General features: G+C 46.8%; 2 protein-coding genes across 2 annotated transcripts; one reads left to right on the plus strand and one right to left on the minus strand.

Annotated features, from left to right (window-relative positions):
• The first annotated feature begins 281 nt into the window (after positions 1-281).
• LOC127317290 (F-box protein At5g03970-like) lies at positions 282-3,343 on the plus strand. The gene is made up of 2 exons (XM_051347825.2): positions 282-1,435; positions 3,029-3,343. Exons 1-2 carry the CDS (start codon positions 307-309, stop codon positions 3,034-3,036), a joined length of 1,137 nt encoding a protein of 378 aa, XP_051203785.1. The 5' UTR covers positions 282-306; the 3' UTR covers positions 3,037-3,343.
• Positions 3,344-5,830: 2,487 nt separating this feature from the next.
• On the minus strand, positions 5,831-11,909 carry LOC127315989 (bisdemethoxycurcumin synthase-like). Its single transcript, XM_051346414.2, has 4 exons — positions 11,662-11,909; positions 10,335-10,996; positions 8,577-8,794; positions 5,831-6,411 (listed from the first exon to the last, which is right to left on the minus strand). Exons 1-4 carry the CDS (start codon positions 11,864-11,866, stop codon positions 6,105-6,107), a joined length of 1,392 nt encoding a protein of 463 aa, XP_051202374.1. The 5' UTR covers positions 11,867-11,909; the 3' UTR covers positions 5,831-6,104.
• Positions 11,910-26,205: the final 14,296 nt, after the last annotated feature.

Genomic DNA, 26,205 nt, shown 5'->3' on the forward strand with positions numbered 1-26,205 from the left:
GATATATCCAAATTTAGTCAAATCTTAGACAAGTTTCATGAGATGGAGGGAGTACTATCAACCATTACCCACTTGTTTAGCTGCTGATTCAACGTCTACATCTTAATTAACTCTTTCCATTAGCTTGTAAAAAAAAAATCTTTCCATTAGTTTAGCACCCATCGCGGGCTTTATGTCTAGCCCAGTTTTTGGTCCTTCACGTTTTGTCATTTCAGGCCATGCAGACCACTTCAGAACGCAATGCGCGTTGCATTGGATCGAGCCCATCACATCCCGCGTCGCGTTCCCCTCCCGAAAAAAAAAAAGATGAGCAACCTCCGCCGCCGCCCCTGTTCGCCGTCGGCGTCGTTGCCGCTGGACGACGACGACCTGCTCTCCGAGATCCTCCTCCGCCTCCCACCGCATCCGTCCTCCCTCCCGCGCGCGTCTCTCGTCTCCAAGCGCTGGCGCCTCCTCATCTCAGACCCTCGCTTCGTCCGCCGGTTCCGCATCCACCATCGCCGCCACCCTCCTCTCCTCGGTTGCTTCGTCAGAACGGCCAGCGGCCTATCCTTCGAGCCTACCATGTCGGCCCCCAACCGTGTCCCGTCCGGGCTGCTGCGCTTCGACAGCGGCGACTTCTCCCGGCCCCTCGGATGCCGCCACGGCCTCGCGCTCTTCTCCGGCCATCCGCCGCAGCGGTTCCTCGTGTGGGACCCCGTCACGGGCGACCAGCACCGGCTACCCGTTCCTCCGGGGTTCCATCCGGGAACGGACCTTGAGGTCAACGGGGCGGTGATTCGCGCCGCCGGAGAAGGAGACGCCCACTTCCGGGTGGCGTTTGTGGCAGCAGGCAAGGCACTAGCCCTCGCGTGTGTTTACTCGTCGGAGACCGGCTTATGGGGCGACATCATCTCGACGCCGGTTGCAGTGAAGACCAACCCCCTGGCTAGGCGTTTCCCGGCTCTTGGTCGCCACATCGTTTCTCCAGAGCACGCTGTGCTGGTTGGGGATTCCCTTTACTGGCAGCTTACTGGTTGGGAATCAAGAATACTTGAATTCGATCTCGAGAACCAGAGCCTAGCTGTGATACGGGTGCCTCTCGATGTGTGGTATGATGGTGGAACCTTCACGATTACAAGGGCAGCTGGTGGTGGACTGGGTTTCCTCTTCCTGTCTGAATTCACTGCACAAGTATGGGAGAGGAATATCGGCTGCGATGGTGTTGCTTCATGGGCGTTGGTGACAACTACTGATCTAGACAAGCTACTTTCCCTGGTTCCAAAGCTTCACTATAACATAGAGATACTTGGGTTTGCTGAGGAAAACAATGTGGTGTTCCTGATGACAGCGAGGAGTGTCTTTTCGGTCCAGCTCCACTCATTGCAGTTCAAGAGACTATCTGAGTTCAACGTCACAGCTGAATATTATCCATTCGAAAGTGTCTATACTGCAGGTAATAGCATTAGAATGTGAGTTTAACAAAAGCAAGTTATTTTTCAATATTTGGTTGACAGAACGTTCTTCACATCCTCTGCCACTAAGCTAACCATCGTAGGTAGTGTCGTATCAACGTAGTACACGGACATTAGCGTTTTTGTGTACAACAACTGAAACATATGCATGAACTTAATATGGTGGTGCTAGTCCATAGCTGCTGTGCAGTTTTTTTCCTCAAGATGAGATGCATAACAGTTGGAATTTTAAAAGAACTTTATGAAACACTAGATTGAACCATCTAAAACGACAAATATATACCTTAACACATACATTTGGAAGCTTAAGAAACTAGCAATATTTCTGTCATTTGATATTGTTTGCTCTGCTGATCTTCTAATAGTTGCAAATCCATAGCAATAACTTGGTCTTACGAAACAATTGTTCATTTTATCACTATTAGGAGAGCCACTGCTGTGAGTGGAGAGTCCATTTGCACCAGCGTTTTTTAACAAAGGGAGTTCATTTTATATTTTTGAGGCTAGGATTATTTGAAGATAATATAAATATGAATTGTCATGGTCACTTCTCACTTGTGTTGCTAGGATTTATTAGTATTTTCATATTTAATTTCTTTGATATGGTATGAAATGAGCTTAGTAATTATTATATATAACTTCTTTGCTTTTATTAGCTAATACGTGGAGTCTTCATGTTCTTTGGATTTTACGGTATCAATGCTTTAACCATTCAGTCGTACATATACTGTTTTCAGCGATATTATTTGATTTTGATAATAGTTGTGGTTTTGTCTAGCTATTTCTAACCTGAGTTGTTTTTCCTAAATTATACTTGTGAGTTATCTGAATATCTCGTTGATGCCTTCTCATATCTACATGGATTACTATCAGAATGTCATTGGTTGTTTGATTTCATATCTTTTTTCAAACAGACATTGGTGGTGAACTCATCCGGTTCCTTTGAATAGTAAAAGTGCTTCTCCCTCTAGATCAATTCCCTGTTCTATATTTGTATGGTCAGGATTTTTGCTAGATGAGAACATTGTCATGCTAAGGAGTAGCAGAATGAAATACTTACCCTGTATTGTGCTTCGTGGATATTTTCTGGTCTAACTTATATTGGTTGCTACATACCTTACCATTTGGTTATAAATTCCTGTAGTATATTTTGGGATTGTTATAATACCTTGTGCTGCAATTTAGATTGTCCCAATATATATTGTTTGCTTGCAATTTAGAGCCTGTCCTCATTACACCGTATGCTCATATATATTGTTTGCTTGCATTTGTTTCTTCTAATGGACAATTGTGCTATTTTAGCCTGTTTTCTTAAAATAATCTGAATACATATCAGTTTATCTGTCTAACTTCGCATATCTAATTGGTCATTCTGGCAATTAGCCTCTAATATAGTTTGATTGGTTCATAGCAGATGTTGCAATGGTTTGTGTACACTCCAATTTCTTCTATTTTAGTCACCATTGTCGCATACCCACCATAATAAATAATATTTCAAATTATTTGAGAAGGTAGGTTGTTCAGTATTGGCTCCAACGGAGGTATTTAAACCACTGATCGTGGTTGCTCTGCAGGTATCTAAAGGTCACTCTGGTGGGTTGAGAACTTGAGATGCAGAAATGGCTTGTTTGCTCCAGGTTCTTGCTTGTTGGACTATCCATGGCGAAATTCACCCTCTATATAGTGGTGAAGTTGGCTTGCAGCTCGCTTCAATTAATTAAGTACTATCTTTCAGTTGGTGTTTCTTGGAGTATCAAGATGTTCCATTTTGTGGGGCTATTACTTTGCGGTTGCTGAGAGGGTCCTTTTTTTTTTTGGATAAATTTGTGTTTCACAAAAAAAAAAACAGTTCAAAAACATTTTGAACTCAAATATCTCTGCGCCTGTTTTGAGCCCGGTTGTTGCCAGGTTACCCATTATTCTGTTGCCAACGTGTGTGCCAACTAGACTATTTCGTTGGCTCCTTAATTATGTACTGCATGTTTTCTTTTCATTCTCTATTTTTTAGCTTGCCCTCCCTAGTCGATTACCAAGTCTTCTTGCCAAATTCCTAGCTCGTGCTCCCAAATCAAAGCTTGTCGTCATTGTCCTCGTTGTGATGGCACTAAGCTGGTACTAGAAGATCTCAGAGGAGATCTGTAACAAGCAAAAGCACATGTCGTTGTTGCCATCTGCCCACATAGCCACTGCCTATGTCGCGAGCATTCCCCCGGCCCTCCTGGCCGTCGTTGCCGCTCGTTTATTGACCTTGATTCCCATCCGGATTTTTGGATTGTTGGGTATGAAAGTGATAGCTTAATTTATCTGCGTTAGTGATTCTTATTATGTATGAATTTTGAATGACGGTGAATGTATAATGTCATATATATATTTCAGGCGTTTGAGTGGATTTGAGTTCGTCAATTAAATCTTTTATTAGCTTAGAGTGTACCAGCTTAGACTATATCAAATTTGCAATATCTGAAATGTATCTAAATTCCAGCTGATTTGCTAGTGCCTACTCGCTTTTGTTATGCATCTCGTTAGACATTTGTAGGGGCTTGGAGGAAGAATTGGTAGTTGATTCCAAGTAACAAAGAATGTTCTTGCAGATTTTTCTGTCTGATCCACTCTGCCTCATCTACATGTCTGTGAAGTTATATGTACTCCTGGAGAAAACGTGGCACCATAGCTAAACGAGTTGATGTCTTATGTGTACACTTTATACAACGTTGCTTCCCGTCCAAAGGCACACGCATGTGTTCATTATGGGCTCATTTCGATGAACTATGCTTGTCCTGTTGTCCCGAAGTCAATACCTAGCTCTCTTGCTCTATAAGTCATATAACTCTGCAGGTGGTAGCTCATTTCGTAAGAACTTTTTCAGAAGAATAGTCGTATTTCAAGTCTATTTTTTTCCTTACTTCTAGGTCACATATAATGATGCCACGCAAAGGTTAACCATTTTTATGGTTCTTTCTGATTGAATTGTGCTTAAAGTGGGCCCACATGAAATGACATTTCACCAGAGCTAGCGGGCCCACATGAAATGCCATTTCACTTTATACGTCATTGGTTCGCGCCCCAGGGCACACACATGTTTCCAATATGATCTTGTTCCGACAAACTATACTTGTCAGCATGTCAATACATAGCTCTTTTGCCCTAGAAGCAAAATAAGGCAGTAGGTGGTAGCTTATTTCATGAAGACCTTTTTAGAGGAATATTAGTATTATAAGCCTGAATTTTTCCTCGCTTCTAGGTCACATATAACGACTCTTCGTGAAGGTTTCTCATTTTTCTGATTTTCTCTTATTTAATTGTGCTCAACACGGGGGTCCATATGAAATGAGGTTTCACCAAAATTGGCACCTCGCCATTAGTGTACAAAATTATTGGGCACCACAAACACATTAAAAAACACATGAACAATTAATTGTTTAGAGAATTCAGAAACACTGATGGACATTGAGAAACACACAAACTTGCAAAGACACTTTAAAAACTAGACACACATGAACTAGACACATTCAACTCGATAGTCGTTCAGAAACATAGATAGTGACACGATGGCTTTATATAGTGGTGCGAGGGAGAAATGATGGCGGGAAAAAATGGTGGGAAGGATTGGAGGGAAGAAACTGAAGGGAAAACTAGGGGGAAACCCCTTTGTTGTGTGCTTTTCCCTGGTACACGACAAAAAAACGCGCGAATTCCCCCCACCCCCACGCGGGAAACATTCGGTGGAAGAAATGATGCACGCGGAAATGGGGCGTCGACAAGACCCTAATTCTTTGACGTGTGTCCGTTAGAGGACACATCGCAAAGTTGTGCCGTTGTAATGGCTTCAGCAGTTGCGGCCAGTGGCGTGCCTCTTTGCAATGTACATTTCTTTGCTGCTTGTTTGATTACCTCTTTGGCGTATTCTTTTCTTTGCCGTTTTTTTCTTTTTAAATTGCCATGCCTGCGTCGTTGCCGTGTGTTCTGTCCCGCTTTTGTCATATTCTTTCTTGTTGCTGTGTACATAGCTTATTGGGGCATGGCAAAGAACCGGCTACACGGCAACGCCTGATTTTCCGATAGTGATTATATATTAAGATGTACTGTGCATGGTAGAAAGTCATTTTTTGATGGAAATGGCTCAATATATAAAGAATTTCCGTGCATGGTAGAAATTCATTTCTCGATGGAAGGGTACATTACGAAGACTGAGTTTCATCTATCTTTCGTACTCTCGACGTGATTCTCCGTCGTGACTCTAGACATGAGCCTTGGTCTCTGGTTTTATTATATCACACAACCGGAAAGATTTAAAATTTAAATGTGTATTGAAATAAATAATCATGACTAATAATGGATCCAAGGCACGAAGCTTTATAAAATGCTCAAGAGTCTTATTTATAACACTTGGAAAAACCACACACACATACATACTCACAAACACACAAACACTTGGAAAGACAATAGAGTTGAGTACATGTACTAGTACAATATTCAATTATACACACCCTGGATTTTATTACCCAGCTGGTAGTTAAGGACGTAATAGTTATTTGAGTACTCACGGCCGGGGTGCTGGAGGTGCTGGACATGGATTGCTTGTTTGACATGACGAACAAGTGCGTTTTCACAGACGTTCACACACGCAAACGTATGAGTAGTATAGTGGTGTTACCATTTCTTGTTGGGAGAGGGTGTGCGCAGCACCATGGCCTCGATTGTGATTCCTGGTCCGAAAGCCAGCATCGCACCCCACTCCGGCAGCAGACCCTCCTTCTTACGGCGGCGCAGCTCATCAAGCACGAAGACGATGGTTGCGCCGCTCATGTTGCCGTACTCGCGGAGCACATGTCGGCTGGCCGCCAACTTCTCCGGCTCCAGGTTGAGCACCGTGTCTAAGTTATCCAGGATCGAGCGGCCACCAGGGTGCACTGCCCAGAAGAGGTCGTTCCAGGAGCATGGAGGATGAACTCCTTTGCTGAAGAGTGCGGTTTTTCTAACGGATCCGGTAACTACCGGAGTTCCATCAGCCGTTCAAACATGCATCGTGATTCGGAAAAGCACAGGCTGTATAACGAGTTGTTTGGTCCTATTTTTGGCTGCCGATGTATGAGAGTCGTGCGAATACGTACGATATAGTACTTCCGAGGACCCACACTAAGTCCTCACTTTCCTCGTCTCGATCCAGAAAAAAGCAATGGCGGAGCATGACCTTCAGCGAGGCTGCGGCCAGAGCGATGGCGCCGTTCTTGAGCTCGAGGGTGACTCTGGCTCCTCTGCCGCCCCCTTCTACCTGCAGCGCCTCGGCCTCCTCGACGAGAGCCACCGGAGGAAGATGATGCTTCGGCGACCACCATGTTCATCAGATCTGAGCCCTCTCGGTCTCTTCCTTTCTCCGTTCTGGCGGCCACGAAGGCGCGGCTGCGGCCGGGACTGCGGCGCCGTGAGCACGAGGTACCTCTTGAGTTCTGGCTCCTGCGCCGGCGGCCGACCCCCTTCTCTTGTAGTAGCGCCGGTGCACCGGCTTGTGGCAACCGAGAAAACGAAGCGGAGAGGCGACAAGCATGTTCTAGGTTTGGGATTCACTTCTTGATTTAGGGATTATTATTTCGATCTGATGAGGATGCTAATTTGGAGAGTGATTTTGTCTGACTATTTTGATTCGGTCTGAATTTTAACTAGTTTTGGTGGTGGTTAATCCATCTGGAGTTCTGGACGGTACTTTATTTCTAAAAACATTTGAATTGAATTTGATTCGTCTATTTTTCTTTGTAAAATTGTGAAACATGTGCTGCAATGAAATGATTGTGATGTGTGAACAATCTGTGGAAAATGTGTTATACATACAAAAAAGGGATGGATTTGTAAGACATATTTGGAATATATACCAAAAAAGGGATGCCCCAGTTCAGAAATCCTTGTCAAAATCCAATAGAAAAAATCACAGATTGAGAAATTATTTTGGTGGAGTTATATCCATGATATAATACTTGCATTTGTGATAGACAATTGATTTCTGAATCGTAATTGAGTAGTATTTTGGTACCCAATTTTCACTAAATATACATAATATTTGCAATATTTCTTTGATACCAAGATGTTATTGAAGACTGAACCCATGCTTAGACCAAATACAACCCATATTTCTTTGCTCACATAACATAGCAGATATTTTATGAAAATTTTGAACAAACTGAAACTTTTTTTTAAGAAATATAACTGGAGTACTATGTGTGAATCATGTTTGCATCCACGCCGCTGCCCATCCTCTACGCCGGTGTAGCCACGACCCATCATCCATGCCTCCTTGGGCCTCCGCACCTTCCGCTCCACTGCACACGCCCCAAGCGTCTCGCCGTCGAGGACGCAGGTGCCCCAGCTTCCGCCAAGGACGCAACTGCCCAGCCGCCGCCGACGAAGAAAGTGCCCTAGCCACCTTCGCGGACGCAAGTGCTCAGCGGCCATCGACGAAGCAATTGCCCAGAGCCCCAGCCGCCGTTGAGAAAGCAAGTTGCCCAGACGCCGTCGAAGAACCAAGTGCCACAACCGCCAAGGATACAAAGCATGATTTTAAAATATCTATATAATTGTTCTGAAATGTAATTAGATCATTTTTGGTATGACTCAAATTTTAGTAAATAAAATATATATATATAATATGTGCCATATTTCTTTGGTATCAAGACGTTACTGATCCCATACTTAGAAAAATATATTGATCATACGATTTGAGTTGCTCACAAAAATTTGGACATATTTTAAATGGACTGAAATTATTTAAATAAACCACTACTAGAAAAAGGCCTAGCCGTAAGATCACTAGTAATGGCGCACCCCTCTAGTGGTGCTCCACTGCTATGAAAATACTAGTGGCGCACCACAACAACCATGCGCCATTGCTACTTGAGTTAGTGGCTGCACCTACCTTGGTCGTTTACGTCGGTACAGCACGACATACATACAGAGGGTAATAATATCAGGCCATCTCCGCCCACCCCCACCGTGACTCCCTCTCTCATCTCTCTCAATCTCGATCCAGAAAAAAGCGGCGGCGGTAGCGGAGCGCGACCTGCGTCGAGGCGAACGACGACTGCAGCGGGACGGCGAGATAGCGGCCAGAACTATGGGGGTTCGAGTGCTCACCCTGGGCTACGGCCAGGACGTACGGCCGCGTCGTGCATGAGCAAGGGATCGCTCTCGAGTTTGGACCTGCAGCGCAGCGCCTCGGCCTCCTCGTCGAGAGCCACCGGAGTAAGACGAGCCGAGGCGGCCGCCGCCACCTTGTTCATGTGCGGGCTAGGTTTGGGATTCGCTTCCCCGATGTAGGAATTGTTTTCTCTCAATTTGATGAGGATGCAGATCTGAAGATTGATATAGGTGTTTGCTATTTCTTGTCCGATCTGAAAGTCAGTCGTCTATCCCGTGTGATTTCTAAATCATCCAATTCTCTCTAGTTTAATTTTTCTCCTACTTTTTTTATAATGGCCCAGATTGAGAAATTCTTGTTAAAATCCATAAAAAAAATCCAGATTTGAAGAATATTCTGGTGGTGGTTTGTCCATATGAACGGTGCTTTTGTTGATATTATATTGTAAACAAATGTATCAAATATCAATGGCGTATGCTATACTTTGTTGATATAATCCTGGCTCCTGTTTGGTATCTGCAACTAAAAAAATGTTCCGTGGAACATTATTTAAGAGATTATACAAAGCATGATTTTAAAATATCTATATAATTGTTCTAAAATGTAATTAGATCATTTTTGGTATGACTCAAATTTTAGTAAAAAAAAATATAATATGTGCCATATTTCTTTGGTATCATTACTGATCCCATACTTAGAAAAATATATTGATCATACGATTTGAGTTGCTCACAAAAATTTGGAGATATTTTAAATGGACTGAAATTATTTAAATAAACCACTACTAGAAAAAGGTCTAGCCGTAAGATGACTAGTAGTGGCGCACCCCTCTAGTGGTGCTCCACTGATATATAGCAGTGGCGCACCAAAAACAGGTGCCCCACTGCTATGAAAATACTAGTGGCGCACCACAACAACCATGCGCCATTGCTATATTTATTTTATGATTCAGCTCCACCCCAGACTTGAGTTAGCAATGGCGCATGAGTGGTGCGCCACTACTAACTGTTAGCAGTGGCGTGATAGTAGTGGCGCACCACTAGTGCGCCACTGATGGCAAAAAGTGGTGCGCCACTGATAGCCTGTTTTCTAGTAGTGAACTATAATATATGTGAATCATATTTGTGTGAAAAAGAAATAAAACAGGAATATGCGCGAAAAAATATTTGGCATCTATTTATGGACGGATGGAGTATAATTTATTTATATAATATTGGAAACCATAATAATAAAAAATTCTAAATATAATATGTAACGCTATCATATTTCTTTGAAACCAAGATGTTATTAAACACATAGTTGACAAAAATATTATTAGGTCATTGTTGATATGTTACTCGTATCCAAAATCTAACTATAGATTGAAACTGTTTTGCATTCTTTTCTAAAACAGAGCTGAAACTATTTTGAAAATCTAGAAAAAAAATTAGAACAATTTTTGAAACCAAACAGAGCTTTGCGGCTGCTGGAAAAGATGAGCTTGCAGCTGCCGAAAAAGATGGGCGAGATTTGGTGCTGATCAGAGCCAATAGAGCGCAATAAAATAGTATGGCGTGAAGAAGTGAGATAGGACAAACCCATGTGGGTGGGACCCATGTGAGCAGCCGGAAAATCACTCTCCAAGCGAATACGAAGGAATACTTCGTCCGAGCTCACAAGTACAGAACCAGCTGCCAGCACATGATTGGCTCGCAGAGGTCCGGTAGTTACCGGCTCCGCTAGAATCGACTTTCTCCTTTGCTGAATGCGTCTACGAGGCACTGCTCGATGTTCTGGGCGATCAGCGTCGGCACCTGGATGCCGAGGTGGAAGTCTACGCCGGCTCCCGAGACCTGCATGCCGAGCACATGGTCGCTCTTCGGAATCGTGGTTTGGGTGGCGGAGACCATCTCGAACAGCGGGCGTTCGGTTTCACTGAAGGGGCCGGCGCCGACGATGACGACGCCGGCGCCGTCGCCGAACAAGGCGTGGCCGACGAGGTTGCTCCCGTCGGCGCGGCCGAAGCAGACCAGGGTCGTCTCGCAGCTGGCCACGAGGACGCGCGCGCCGCGGTTGTTTTCGGCGAGCTGCTTGGCCAGGTTGAGCGCCCTGCCACCGCCGTAGCAGCCGTGGAGGCTGAGGATGGTGCGGCTGACCGTCGGACGGAGACCAAGGAGCGAGGCCAGCCGGAGGTCGGCGCTCGGAGCCTGGCAGGCGGAGTAGGTGCTGAAGACGAGGTGGGTGATGTCGGTAGCTGGGCGGCCCCACTCGGCGATTGCCTTGATCGCGGCCGAGTGTGCGAGCTCTGGGACAGCGGTGGCAACCATGTCGACGCGAGCGTCGAGGGATGGCAGTTCTCTGTCGAAGAACTCCGGGTGGGCAACAATTGATTCCGGAGTCAGGTGGAAGTACCTTTTGTCGATGCCAGTTTTTTGGCCTGCAAGGAAAATGAACTCCTCAGTTTTTGATAAAAATCTCACTGCAAGCCGACGGCACTATATTCCATTCCATATACCAGTTACTCTACGTAGCTTATAAAATTGGGTGTGACTATTTATCTGTCTCGTTCTGAGTATGTCATCAAATCTCAGTTGCATGTCATGTTACAACTCTTGACTAACACGAATCATAATGTAAATTAAATGGTGTAGAACCTAAGTATTTGACTGAGCACGAAGTTAGTTCTCAATTAGCGGAGAACTAGCAAATTTCTATAAAATTAGCAATAGCATCCAGATTTCTTTTAACTAGTAGGAGAGAATAATTAATTCTTAGCGTTTAACATAAAAGAGTGTACAATGCGTGACTAGTTCTGAGACGACGCCGTCAAATCTCAGTTGCAACTTATGTTATAACTCATGATTAGTATGAATCACAAATCAAATTTAACACCTTAGAGCACATTTTTAGTTGCATCGGTACTTGCAACTGAAAAGATTCTTAGTTGCAACACTACATGTAAATGAAAAAGGAAACTGAGTTAAAACTGTACATGCAACTCATATGCACCGCAATCAAACGTTGTAGTACTTGACTAAAAACTAGCATAACCGAATAATAATAGCCAAAAAACAGGAATGGAAGGAGGATTCATATGCTTACAGATTCTCTTTAGCTTTTGTTTGAGTTCAGTAAGGTGGTCGCTGTTGGTCAAGCGGAAGATGTCGTCAACGAACTCGTCCTGGGGCAGAACCATGCCAGTCGGGTTCGCAGTGCCGATGGCGAGCATAGCCGCAGGGCCGTCCGCGTGCTGCTGCATCATGCTACGCACCGCACCGTTGCCGTTGTTTTTTGCCATTGCCGACATAACTGAAGGGTGTATCTACGTACGAAGTACGTGCTTTATTTATTGTCTTTTAGATCTTCAAAGTCAAGCGCGGTGCGTCTAAGGGGCTCGGCGGGGCTCAGGCTTTATAGTTCCATGGCTCAACGAACTACAATTGACCCATATAAAGTCTGGCCTGTACAATATCTAGTCATACTACGTATATCTCTTCAAAGGATGGCCCATATATGATAAAACGGATTGATTATTGCTGCTACTTGATGATTTGTATACCTCGGGTCCGTGAATCCAAGCTTGAGTCAAATATTTGATGGATGTTGGAAGCATCTTGTCTCAATATTCTTAATTTGATTCCGTCTGTTCATGATTTTAACTAGATCACCAAGCATGGGATGCTACTAAATGTCAAAAAGGCCAGTTGTAGGCAGTCACATAAAAATTGTGCGTGCTCCCCAGTTGACCAGTATCATGTGTTACTAGTACAAGGACAATGGTTATAATCACATAGTTATTTGTTTCTTTGGGTCTCGATCACACTAAATTACTCACTGGTTTTAGTTAAAGAGAGGAGGAGATTGGTCTTTTCATGTGATAATAAGCATATGTTATGGAGGGAGATACCTCTCATAGTTACGATTCCTCCGATATTTTGTGCGTTACAGTTGAGCCATAAGTGGACTTATTTAGTGCAGCATGCAAGACAGCTTCGTGTCTAGCTAAGACCATTTCAATCTAGCCATTTGGAGACCAAAGGCCTTAATTAAACTCTGGTGACATGGCGAAAAAATTCTACAATCTCACTTCTCACTTTAATTACCAACGAATTTGGGACTTATAGAGCAGAAAAGAACTTCGAATGCACAGAAGGTCTTGGGTTACCAAGGAAGTCGAAAAAGGCCTCGCCTCACTGCCTATGGAGTAAAAGGAACCACGAAGACCCGGTTTATTCAACTAAGTTAGCTAACATAGAAGAACTGAAAAGCGTCAAAACAAGGATTGATAACTTATTCATCCCCGATAGTGTGCCTAGGAGGCCCTACTCGAATTAAGTTAGGAATGTTATAGAACGCTCCATCCGAAGCACTGTGAAGGAAATTAATGGACTTGGAGGAAATTTTGGAAGTTGAAGAAAGGATGCCCGAGGAGGTTCGGGGCAGTTCTAGCCTATGTAAAGAACATTGAATAAAGTAAGGTGTTCCTATGTATGAGAAATGACACAAAGAGAGATTCAGTTCATGGTAATAATGAATGTGCCAAATGACAATGGGTTCATGGTGACATTAACGATGGAGTGAGAATGAGCTCCCGCGATACGGGTGGTGTTAGCCGCCCCACGCGCGCACCGGCTCTAGACGGGCCCGCTTTGCCGCCACACCTCTAATCCCGTCCCTCGTCGGGCTTAAGCAGCTTCGGTGGTAACATTAGTAGGAAATAGCCTATAAGTAGAATGGTACTAGTGGTGCACCCAATTAAGGGTATGACGGTGCTATCCACTGGTGGTGTACCACTTTAATGGTGAACCAAATTAAGGTGTACACCACCACTAAGTACCATGCGGGTTAACCCTGGTGCCGTCACCTACTGTGACATACCACTTTCTCGGTACGCCACCAGTATCAAAATGAAGTTAGGTCCTACGAGGCCACAATAAGGTCCAGTTACTAATGGCGGATCAAATTAGGGTACGCCAGTAATAAAGGCATACTGGTGGCGTACCTTATTTTGGTCCACCACCAGTAGGTTGGCAATAACCTAATTAACATGGAAATGACACCCACCTATACGTAAACCTCAGTGACTAGCACCAAGGAAGAAAACAAAAAGAAATATAAAGAAAATAGAAAGGAAAACGTTGCCGAACCCGTGTCGGTTCCTCCACCTCCTGCGTCCGACGCGTGTCCAATGGGCCCCACCCTTATCTTCTCTCTCACTGCAAGTTCTTTCCCCATCCCCATCACCCCCTAGCTGCGCAGCGACCTGCTCCCGCTCTTGGCCGCCCCTTCGCCGTCTTCTCGTGCTGCCCCTTTGCCGGACTGCTGCCCGCGCCGCTGCTCCTCTTCCCTGTGACCTGCAGCTCCGCCTTCCCGTGGTGAAGCTCTGCCCCCCGCTGCCCCTCGTCGCAACTCCACATGCCACCCCCTTGTGCACCCTGAGTTTCGCACGTGTCAAGGGAGAGGCCCTGGGGCGTGGCGGCGTTGACCGCGGACCACTGCGCGCTTCGAGGGAGAGGTGTTGTTGTGTGGCGGTGTCGACCACCATCCACCACGTGAAGGTGAGGCAGCGGAGAGCTCTAGGAGGTGGTGTCGATGAATACTAGGAGTGGCAAGCACCATGCGCGAGCTACAAGCAGCACTCTCCAGGTGGTGCGATATCGATGACGGCGGGCCGAGAGGCGTGCAACTCCACCTCATCGACTGTCACCGGCCACTTCAGAGGGAAGAAAAGGGTGCGGTCACCGGTAATAAGGTTGTACGAGAATGATCCTTGGCGAGCGAGCTGGGGTGTACCGCCGGTGGCTACCTCCGGTGGAGGGGATTGGGTCTATGGACTCAATTGCTTTTCATTTTATTAGGGTCCTAGGAGCAAATTTTAATTTTTATGTTAAATTATTGAAAAAGTGAGACGAGGAGCAGATTCCGTGGGTAGCGTCGACGTGAATTTTTAGTTTTATTATATCTCTTGTAGTGGCTTAAAAAAGGTATTCCACTAGTAAGTTGGTTACTTGTGTTGTACCAGACTGGTGCCACTAGTAGCAAACATGCCTTTAGTACCGCCTCGGGACATCCTCTAGTCTTGGTTGCCCAACCCAGACTGCTGAATCGGGACTAAAGGCGCCTCTTTAGTCCCGGTTGTGTTACAAATCGGGATTAAAGGCCTTCCACGTGGCTGTGGTGGAACGCTCAGTCTGGAGAATCTCTAGTACCGGTTGGTAACACCAACCGGGGCTAAAAGGCCGCGCTAGGGTTTAGGGTTTTAGCCCATTTATTTTGTGTTTTTCATTTTCATTCAATTCTTTTTAATTTTGTGTTTCAATTCTTTTTTATTTTAAATAAGTTTTCATGTATGTATTCTACGGTACTACATTTATATTGTACACGTTGATACACATATAATCACTAGTACCGACTTGCTACTTAGAGACGGTTTTGGCCCTTCGTCCTCATACGGTTCCGCTATCTAGCTCAAAGCCTCGGTCTCTACTAGCGTGCCATTTTGTCAACACCCAGATTTTTAAGTCCAGATGCCTATTATGCCGTACATCGCAATCCCAGGAATAATGTTTTTGCGAGACATAATAGTAAGTAGCATAGAGTCATCATTTATTACAACACATATTGTCTTACAACCATAGATCACATGATCCAATATTACACGAATATATTGTTCAACATCTGTTGACTGCCAAAACCCACCGGCGGGCAGCGGCCTGTCAACACAGGTAGAGCCGGGAAGAGCCTAGAGCTGCGGCTGGCTGAGACCCCTCCGAGCGACGGCCCGCAATGCTCTTCTGGTCACACGCGGCGATGCGAAGTGCAAGGGCGTGCCACCTGACCTATACCTGGTCAGGAAGGTGATGGGGATGCCTCGCTTAGTTCCTGCATGGCATACACGTAAACATTAAATACGAGCCTCGATCGGCTCTCAGGTTATCCTGTGAATCGGCTCAAAGAGCCGATCCACCCATGATTCGTACGGGGTGCACGAATACTTGGTGATCCTGCTTGATCAAGATATAGCTAATGAGATCTACGACGATTTAGGGTTTTCACCGCATAATCGGATCATCCTACTCCAGGTTGGGCCTCGCGGCCACGCACGGTGCTCATAAGCCGATCCTAAACAAGGCCTAAAAACCAACATGGCGTTGATCCTCGGAACATCCTGTTTAGGACTTGCGAACGCCACCCTACTTGCCGCTGGATCCTCCCCCCCCTTTGTAAGGCCTAACTATTGCAGATATTAAACTAATCCTTGCAGAACAAGGAGCAATCGTAACGGATCAGATCTACTAGATGATGAACAAGCAGGGTGCCGCCCCCACACCTGAGATAGGCGTGAGGGCGGCTAGACATGCAGGGATTGCACTACGTAAGCATGTTATACGAAGAGCTATGCTAACCCTAACACATCTATGATAACTACGTTGCTCGCCATCAAAGACGCTTCAGTACGAGCAACGCATGAACAACGTGGAGCTTGTGCTGCCTAGATCGCAAGATGCGATCTAGGCAGCATGTCGCTTACCTGATTGAAACCCTCGAGATGAAGGAGTTGGCGATGCGCCGAGATTGGTTTGTTTTGGGTTGAACGTGAGTTGTTGTTTATTCCATAAACCCTAGATACATATTTATAGTCCAGGGGACTTTCTAACGTGGGAATATCCCACCGTGCACGATACAAACTCTAATCTTGATCTAAAACATAATCTACTATAATTAAAGATACACGGGCAAACTAGCCCAAATTCTCCGTGCAAGGCCGCTTCAGAGATCTTCCACGTGTAGTCTTCCAAGCCCATCTCTCTTACGGCCCACCTCTGGATTTGTCCAAAATCTGGTGATAACACATGCCCCCGTCGTTGGGGAAATAATTTGTCCAAAATCATTTTTATTTCCTTCGTCGGGTCATGTCGTGGCAGAGCAGAGTTGTTGCAGTATCCGTTATCATTATGCCCTGTCTCCTCAGCTCCTCTGCAAAATTCGATAGCTCCGGCGTCATCTCCTTGGAAACTGTAATGACATTAAATTTCCACCAGGCTTCTCATTATTTAACTGTGCCGACTGATTAGTTATCTTTATCCCCTTCCTCTGTTCCAGCCATCGGCACCCCAAAAAAACCCTTCTGCGCTCCATGTCTTCTTCTTCCTCTGCCTCGTCGGGACTTTCCTTCGAGTCCTCTTCTCCCGAGCCGATGCCAGCACCGAGCCCACAAGAAATCCATGCGGCCAACATCCGCCGCGCCATTGAGGCCGGGGAGGAGTCAGACCATGACTTCTTCATCTGGTCCGAGGACGACCAGTCCTCGACGGACGGGGAGAGCGACCTCCGCTTCCTCGCCAACGGGGAATCGGAGGAGGAGAGCGATGACGATCGCTTCTCCTGGGATGACTTTACCTCCTCCGAGGTGAAGGAGGAGGAAGAGGAGGAGGAGGATGACGACGACAGCCCCTCCGACGAGCCGCCGGCCAAGCGCCATTGCCCCTGGCCAGGGAATCTCAGTGATTATGATAGCGACGACGACGACGACGACGTGGAGGACGAGGACAACGAAGGTCTTGCCGGCGGCCGCTACAGCAGCGACGACGAGCCCGCCGGGAGCAGCGCCGACAGCGCTGACGATGGTGACGACGAGGGCAGTGACGGCCCGTAGAATAGGACCTCTAGAATAGGATCAGCAACAGTAGACGGGGCAATGTATCCCCTTAGTACTCCCTTTTGAGAGCAATCAGCTCCTCTATGTAAGAAATCTGATTTATCAATGAAGAACTTTTCCCCAATTTGATTTTGCCGATTTCTTCGGGGTGTAATTGAGCCGATTCCCTCTTCTGCTGACCCCGCCGATCGTTACTTTAGCCAATGCCCAACGAGCCGATGACAACGCACCGGTATCTCAATGTCCCATCCCTTTGAGCTCTGGCGGACAACTAGGCAGATCGACGTTCTCATGAGAGCCCCAGAACCACTGCCGACACGACTTGCTCCTGAAGTCGATACCACTGGGTTTTTAGCCTGATGAAATTTCAATCGGCTTCTTAAGAACGGAAGTTCTGCGCCATCAGTTGCCCCCCGAGCCTCTATCAAGGCGAGCATATCAGTGGACTAACCAAATGTGTCGCTATCAGTTCCCAAGTCATGATGCGGAACCAGCCGATTTCAGCAAAATCGGCTCTCCAGAGCAGAGAACCTTCAGGGTGAGCTGCCCCCCGGGCTTCTTCAGTCTATTTTTCGCGCCTTGCATGTCAGATCGGCTCCTTCCCTGTGGTGGATCTGATGCATCCCATCCTTAACCTGATCTGCACATTACTCGCAAAAAAGAAACCAGAGGTTCTTGAAGAGAAAACCGAAGTCATCAAGCCACTCAACTGAGGAGCTCTTCCATTAGAATCTCTCTTCGTGACTCACTTCCTGTTCCATTGACCCTTTCTGCTCATAACAGCTGTTCCTCTTGAGTCGATGGCCACGTATCTGCATCGGCTAAATCTTTCGTTTTGTTTTTTTTTATTTGGCCGATTTTTTAGAATGAATCGGCCCCCGATATTCCACTGCACGCATGTCTGCACATGTTTATCTGCATATGTCCATCTGACTATATGCCCCCCGAGCCGAATCTGCCAAATGACTGCAGATATCGGCTTTCATGGTTAGTCAGGGCACTGTACTTGCACGTCGGCTTCGCAAAGATTCATGCTGACTTTCATCTGCCGACGTGGCCGCTGCCCAGTAGATCGTTGCCGACCACAAACAGAATATGTGCAGAAGATAACTTCGGCCGATTTCTGAATCGGCCTCCACATTGCTTGTTCGATGAAGGTTTTGTAATATCCCTCCATAAATTTTTTGGGGCCGATCACAAGGATCAGCCTCGCACGGTTCGCTCATTGGTTTAATCTTGCTACTCGGTCAGGCTGGATAAAACCAACCCAACCTCTGACTTGATGCGCCTGCTGTCGTCCACCTTGAGTGCATCGTATAATCGTGGAGCACTAAACTCTATCGGCAAGACGAGCACCATGTTTGTGCCAGCCGATGTTTCATCATCGGCTTTCTTTTGCTTGGGACGCCACTCCATTCTCCGTGGACGACCCTCTTCATCCAGGGCTCGCTGAACCTTTGCTGCCAGATCAGGCCGTGCCTTCCTTAGCGTGTGCAAGTATAACCTTTCGGCTTCCTCCAGGCCGCGCAACCGCTGAACCCTGCGTTTTTGTGAACGGCTGAGTCCGTCAGGGCACCACCTTGGACGGTGGTACCTGTCTTCTTCTTCTTCTAGTCCCTCGTCTTCGGAATCCTCCAGATCTGCCCAACGAGGTGACTCAGCACGTTTGCTCTGTGGCGGGAGAGGCCCTAAGCGCTTGAACACAGACACGTTGGCTGCCTCCTTCTTCTTCTGGTTGCATTCTGGGCAATTGCCGATTGTGGGCAATCGGCTCATTCCTGAATCCCAGCAAGTCCGAAGAAAGGGCAGTCCCAGTGTCTGGCGTTGTCATCTTGCTCCCTTGACTTGTCCGTGGCACGGCGCTCGTGCTCCTCCTCATCGCGATCCTGCCGACGATGTCTTCTGGCTTCTCTAGCCAGACGATCTCCTTCATCATCATAGTTGGACCGTCGGCGTTGGTCATACTGACTCACATATTTGTTGAGGAGGTGATCAGAGAGAGGTCGTTGATATCTTATGTTCTTCACTTCTCCCTCTGTGACGTAGCGCTTGCCGTCATGATGGAGCCGATCGCGTGGAGCGGCCTCCTCTGTGTCCTTGCTATGAGAGCAGCTGCCCTCATCTCCATCTTCGCCAGAGTAGTTCCCAGGTCCTACCATGTTGATGCTGAACGTGGGACCTGGCTGGCAGCCCTCGGGGTAGACGACTTCTACCATGTTAACGTCGGGGAAGGGTTGGGTGTCGACCTTCATGGCGTACTGGTTGAAAATTAGACGCCCCTTCTCTATCGCCGCTTGGATGTGCTGACGCCACACCCTGCAGTCGTTGGTGGCATGGGAAAGCGAGTTGTGGAATTTGCAGGACGGCTTTCCGTTTAGCTCTTGCGCCGTGGGGAACTTGAGACCTTCAGGAATCGTCAACTGTTTCTCCTTGAGCAGGAGGTCGAAGATTTGTTCAGTCTTGGTCACGTCAAAATCAAATCCCCTGGGCGGCCCTGGTGGCTTTACCCATTTGCAGGACACGGGGGTTCCTCCCCGAGTCCACTCAGCCACTGCTACTTCTTGGTCTCCCGCAGGAACTTCGTCTTCCTCTGCATCGACCAGGACTACTGCACGCGGACTTGTCTTGGTACAGGTCCGGGTGGCGATGTTCATATGCTGACAGTTTCTGAACCATGTGCGCCAGCGAGGGATAATCTGCTTGGGAGGCCATGTCCTTGAGCTGTGTTGCAAGGCCAGCTACTGCCAACTCGACTGCTTCCTTTTCAGTTATACGAACCGAATAACATCGGTTCCTAAGATTCCTGAAGCGCTGGATGTACTCTGTCACCGTTTCTCCGCGCTTCTGACGCAGTTGTGCTAGATCGGCAATGCTAGACTCGGAAGCTTCTGAATGGTATTGCGTATGGAATTGTTCTTCCAATTGCTTCCAAGACTGGATGGAGTTTGCTGGCAAAGAGGTGTACCATCCGAACGCCGATCCCGTGAGGGACTGTGAAAAGAGCCTCACGCGTAGCTGATCCGACACTGAAGCCGGTCCTAGTTGCGCCAAATATCGGCCGACGTGCTCGATGGAGCTGGAGCCATCTGATCCACTGAATTTGGAGAAGTCAGGGAGCCGATATTTAGGTGGCAGCGGGATCATCTCGTACTCGTCAGGGTACGGCTTGGAATAGCAGATTGCCCTTCTTTTCGGCACCATGCCGAACTGGTCTCTCGATGGTACCGATCTGATCCGCCGTGGCCGGGCTGCAGAAGTTGCACTCTGAAGATTCGCCGGGGTGGCGTACTTAGCCAGCCATGTTTGTTTTTCCAGCTCTGAGCCAACTGCAGGAGCTGGGCTCTGGAGTTTCGTCGGGGTGGCGTACTTAGTTAGCCACGTCTGCTTTTCAAGCTCTGTTGCTGACGTTTCTCCTGTTTTCGCCGGAGTCCCTGATGTTGTGGCCTGGTTTGAGAGTGCCCAGTTGCCACAATCTGGCACATACGTGCACGCGTATCCTTGAGGGATCTCCTTAGGCGCCTCAGTCAAGAACTGGTAGTCACTAGGGTCACCACCAATCTTGTAGACGACGAATGCCGGTGTAGCCGGCACTTCAGTGGTGCCGCCAACGCATATGGCAGCGGTGGACGGGATCGGAGTGGCAACTCTCCTTGATGTGTCCCGAGAGCTGGTCTGACGGCGAGTACCGGTGGCTCATGATCTCCGGATCACGCGCAGAGCGAGACGCTCCAACACGTTGACCAAGTTTTCGAGTGGCGGTGTAGCGAGTGAGCCACCAAGTAGTTGATCTCCCGCCGTAGGCCCCCGGTGCGTTCCTCTCCGACGGGGCAGAGATCTATCCCATCGAGTGCACCTTGCGGTGAGAATCCCTTCCATCTGATGCCATGGGAACGGGTTCTCTGAAAAGAGCCGATGAGGTCGGCTTCGAGGGTGACCTTGATCTCGTCGTATCTCTTCTTGAGCTCGTCAGGCAGCTCCTCGTAGGTGACTGGCGTGCCGTCCGCCATCTCAGATGTAGATGGCGATGTGGTTGATGTAGACGATTGTCCCACCGAGCGTGCCAGAATGTGTTGACTGCCAAAACCCACCGGCGGGCAGCGGCCTGTCAACACAGGTAGAGCCGGGAAGAGCCTAGAGCTGCGGCTGGCTGAGACCCCTCCGAGCGACGGCCCGCAATGCTCTTCTGGTCACACGCGGCGATGCGAAGTGCAAGGGCGTGCCACCTGACCTATACCTGGTCAGGAAGGTGATGGGGATGCCTCGCTTAGTTCCTGCATGGCATACACGTAAACATTAAATACGAGCCTCGATCGGCTCTCAGGTTATCCTGTGAATCGGCTCAAAGAGCCGATCCACCCATGATTCGTACGGGGTGCACGAATACTTGGTGATCCTGCTTGATCAAGATATAGCTAATGAGATCTACGACGATTTAGGGTTTTCACCGCATAATCGGATCATCCTACTCCAGGTTGGGCCTCGCGGCCACGCACGGTGCTCATAAGCCGATCCTAAACAAGGCCTAAAAACCAACATGGCGTTGATCCTCGCAGAACAATTGCAGATATTAAACTAATCCTTGCAGAACAAGGAGCAATCGTAACGGATCAGATCTACTAGATGATGAACAAGCAGGGTGCCGCCCCCACACCTGAGATAGGCGTGAGGGCGGCTAGACATGCAGGGGTTGCACTACGTAAGCATGTTATACGAAGAGCTATGCTAACCCTAACACATCTATGATAACTACGTTGCTCGCCATCAAAGACGCTTCAGTACGAGCAACGCATGAACAACGTGGAGCTTGTGCTGCCTAGATCGCAAGATGCGATCTAGGCAGCATGTCGCTTACCTGATTGAAACCCTCGAGATGAAGGAGTTGGCGATGCGCCGAGATTGGTTTGTTTTGGGTTGAACGTGAGTTGTTGTTTATTCCATAAACCCTAGATACATATTTATAGTCCAGGGGACTTTCTAACGTGGGAATATCCCACCGTGCACGATACAAACTCTAATCTTGATCTAAAACATAATCTACTATAATTAAAGATACACGGGCAAACTAGCCCAAATTCTCCGTGCAAGGCCGCTTCAGAGATCTTCCACGTGTAGTCTTCCAAGCCCATCTCTCTTACGGCCCACCTCTGGATTTGTCCAAAATCTGGTGATAACAACATCACAAATAGTAGCGGAAGCGAAGTAGTAGTGGACTATCTATTTCACAGGCAACACTTGACGTTAGAAGACGATCCTAGTTATCGTAGACGTCCTGTTGTCCGTCATCCTGATACTGGTGCTCTCCTTCATAGTCTGGCATTTGAATAGCCCGGGCAAAGCCATGAGTACTTTTAAAGTACTCGCAAACTAACTTTATAGTAATTACTCATTAAGTGTAAAAAGGGGTGCTAAGCTCTAGGTTCATTTGCATAAAGCCAAGTTTTAGTTTGATAAACATTGAGTAAAGCCTTATCATGTGCTAGACTAACTCAAGTGGGAACATTAGTGTCATTCCCACAACTCATTATGGTTCACCATAATATCACCTTTCAACCCACCATTCATTTCTAGAATCAAAATATTTTAATGATAACGGAGATAGTATGGCCTTTCCAATCGTCCGTAACCGTGGACACGGCTATTCGAATAGGTTTAACACTCTGCAGAGGTTGTACTCTTGTGCCACAACTTTTGATTTCATCCGTCGAGGATAACCCCGAATCATCGTAACACAGTACGCGGATCATCAATCGAAACCTTTCACTTATATATGCTAGTATGGGCACCTCCCCCCATGAGCTTGGCCTCCCGGTGGAAACCGCAGTTAACCCGGGAACTGCACAGGGCTTGGGCCGTACATTCACCTCATTTCAACATCAATCCACACTTAACGGAGGCAGCCGCAGCGTAACCCCTATGATGTTTGTTCAGAGGGAACCCATACTAAAATACACAAGTTTCTAGTTAAGCCCTACCCATAATCAGGTATTGTGGGGGTACTTGTATAATTGGAAGGGTATCGCATTCAAACCCAACTATCAATTTTATCAAAAATCACCATCTTCTCTTGTTCAAATCCACCTCCACTTTACTTTCTTTCAAAGTCATTTCACTTCACCATGTTCCCATCTAGAGTAGTCAATTTTAATTGATTAGCACTAGCAACTATATGAGGGGTGCTATCTAGCTTTGAGTTGTGCTAATCTATTCCAAGTATTGTTCTACTCTAGACCAAGTGAATCATAAATCAAAAAGTACTTTGAAAATAAATAAGAAAAAGTAAAGGTAAGTAAAAACATGGGATAGGTAATACATAAAAGTAAAGTGTGATGGTGCCTTTGCTCTTGTAGAGCTAAGCACTTGTGTTTAGCAAGGGTTAGCTTGCCTTGAGCTGGGTAGTTATCGAAGTTCTCTTCTTCTTCCTGAGAGTAGCCCTCCTCCTCTTGGTATTCCTCGTTACTAGCGTCTATATACGAATACGAGGTATAAATACTAAACCAAGCTCACATACTAAACTAGAAACACTCAAAAGAGTTCACACACTAGTCCTATCATCAATCAAACATGGAATGGTGGATTATTTGCTTAGTCTTTATTTGAAAGAAAATAGTTTCCTCTCATTATTCCTATTTCTTAGATTTGGTATGTAGATCCTTAAAAGAATTCATTTCTTCTCATTACCTCTTATTAAGATTTAACCTCTTCATATAATAATAGGGTATGAAATATAGGTTGTCCCAAAGTCAACATTTCATATCTATTATATGTGAGTTCAATTTAATTGAAGTGCTACACTTCACATAGTTTTAATACTTAGCATTTAAATGAATTAAAATCTCTAAGTAATAATTCTCAAGGGTTCATTAGCCTAAGTCATTCCCCCTGGTTATTAGTACTTAGGATCAAAATTTAAATGAGAGGTAGCTCTCATATTAGGGTTGAGTTTGAATTCCACTTTCAAATGCTCTAGAATTGACTATATAGCCAATTTATTTGATCTAGTCCATGATCATATACAAACAACATGTCTATGTTATTGCATAATCAATTAGAGGACATCATTTGTGATTTATTAGAATTGGAATCACTTCAAAATCTATTCTGGTTGAATTTTAAATAAAGTTTGAATGTTCAAAAGTCCCTGTATTGTCTTTTTTATCAAATTAAATCTACTACGAATTTAGAGGTGGGGCCAGTGGCATTGGATAGATAAATTCATGGGCTTTCCAACGGTATAAAGTTTGCTAAATTTGGTTTGGCAGATTTCAAACTATTCAAAATTTGCTAAACCCTCAGCAGCACATTTTGAATAAAGATTAAAACTAGATTTGAATTCATGGGCTAGGCGGGAAACGTTACTGGGCCGAAACGGTTTAAAATATCACTTCGCAGCCCAACACGCATCTGGTGCGCTTGGGCCGCACTGACGAGGTGGGGGCCACCTGTCGGCGACACTTAACGCAGCGAAACGGTATTTGCAAACTGGACCGTAGGATTAGAACTAGATCCGACGGCGTGTGAACGTCGTCATCTCCGACGAGCGGCGAGCTCCCTGGAGGCGAGCCGAGGGGGTCGGAGGGCGTACCAGGCCGTTGCAGGTGTCTGGCAAGGTGCGCGGAGAAGATGTAGTAGATGAGGAAGCCCTGGGGGCAGCGGCGGCGCTCGGGGAGGCGCCAATCGAAGCAGAGCTTCCGCGGGCTCCGGCGGACTTGAGCTTGCGATTCGAGCAGCTCCGGTGAGGTGGTGCTAAATTGAGGTGGGGAGAGTGTTCAGTGAAGGGAGGGGAGCAGATGGTGTGAAGGAGTTGTGGGCTGAGGAGCTCTATTTATAGCGGGCGATGGAGGCCGTGAGGTGCTGCGGAGGAGCGTCGACGGGGTGGCCTCTCCGTCGATCGAAGGGGCAAGGCGAGGACGGCATCTTGTAGGCGTCGTCCTGGTGATGCTCGAGGACTAGCTGGCGCGGAGAAAAGGTGAAGGGATGGCTCGGGCGCTTGCAGGGTTTGCGGCAGGGCGTGCGGCATCATTTGGTCGAGGACGACGGCGACGGTGCAGGGGCAGGCCTGGGTGCTTGTCTAGCATGTAGAGGGCGGGGAGTAGCTGCTCAACGCCGCGGTAGGGATGCAGGGCGAGGACGGTCGCGCTCGAGTGGGCGACGTACTGGCGCAGCCAGTGCGCGCTCACCGCGTTAGCTGGCATGCCCTGGCATGCTTTGGGCGCGCGCGTCCTGGCCAATGCCGAGCCTCGGCGAGCATGGGCTGTGTACCGTTCGGTTCCTTGAGTGTCAGGGAAGCTCCAGGACAAGGAGATGGGTTGAGAGAGAGGCCAGAGGTGGAGATGCCAAAGGTGGCCGGCATGGCCACGGTATGCATTAGTCTAGGGTTTCTTTTCCCTCTCCTCTCACTTTAATCGACCAAGGCAAGTACTGGGATGAAGCAGGGGTTGTAAGAGAGTGCAATGATCAAAGATTAAAGGGGTTTAGTGAAGAATCCAGAGGATAATAGGGTGACACACAAATCTGGATTCATGCCTGCCACCTGTTCGACACAATGGCCGCATGAAGTTTTTGTTTGAATTTTGAAATTCTTTTTGGTGAATCTCATTTATATAATTAATGTGAAGTATTGGTGGTGGTGGCACTCAATTTGAGGTTGTTTTGCAAAATGTCAAAAGTGACATGATCTTCACTTTATTTCAGCATCCCTTCTTGTCACTTTTATTCTGGTCAACCTAGTCAACTCTAGCCATGATGGTCAACATCAAAGTTACTCACCTTGACATGGTCTTGGATGACATGGCTTTGGTTGACCAAGTTTAGTTCAAGAATTGAGAAAACCAGAGGGGTAAAGAGGTGAAGAAAATATTTTGGGGAGAAGTGACCATTATCATATGTATGTGAGATTTTTGATTTCCTTGTGTTTGATTCTTGATCCAATGATGCAATTGTGTTAGTTTATCATATTGAAGTATTTTACAAGCAAGGGAGCAAGCAAT

The sequence above is a fragment of the Lolium perenne genome, chromosome 7 (assembly GCF_019359855.2).
Source record: "Lolium perenne isolate Kyuss_39 chromosome 7, Kyuss_2.0, whole genome shotgun sequence".
NCBI lineage: Eukaryota > Viridiplantae > Streptophyta > Magnoliopsida > Poales > Poaceae > Lolium > Lolium perenne.

Bases quoted from the DNA above. Each gene is read 5' to 3' on its own strand.
- LOC127317290 (XM_051347825.2), top strand. From the start codon at position 307: ATGAGCAACCTCCGCCGCCGCCCCTGTTCGCCGTCGGCGTCGTTGCCG.
- LOC127315989 (XM_051346414.2), bottom strand. From the start codon at position 11,866: ATGTCGGCAATGGCAAAAAACAACGGCAACGGTGCGGTGCGTAGCATG. The intron at 8,795-10,334 runs GTAGACGCATTC...ATCAATCTTCAG, and splicing joins AGAACATCGAGCAGTGCCTC to ATCTGCATCCTCATCAAATT. The intron at 6,412-8,576 runs GTGAGCACTCGA...CGCACTCTTCAG, and splicing joins CGTCCTGGCCGTAGCCCAGG to CAAAGGAGTTCATCCTCCAT.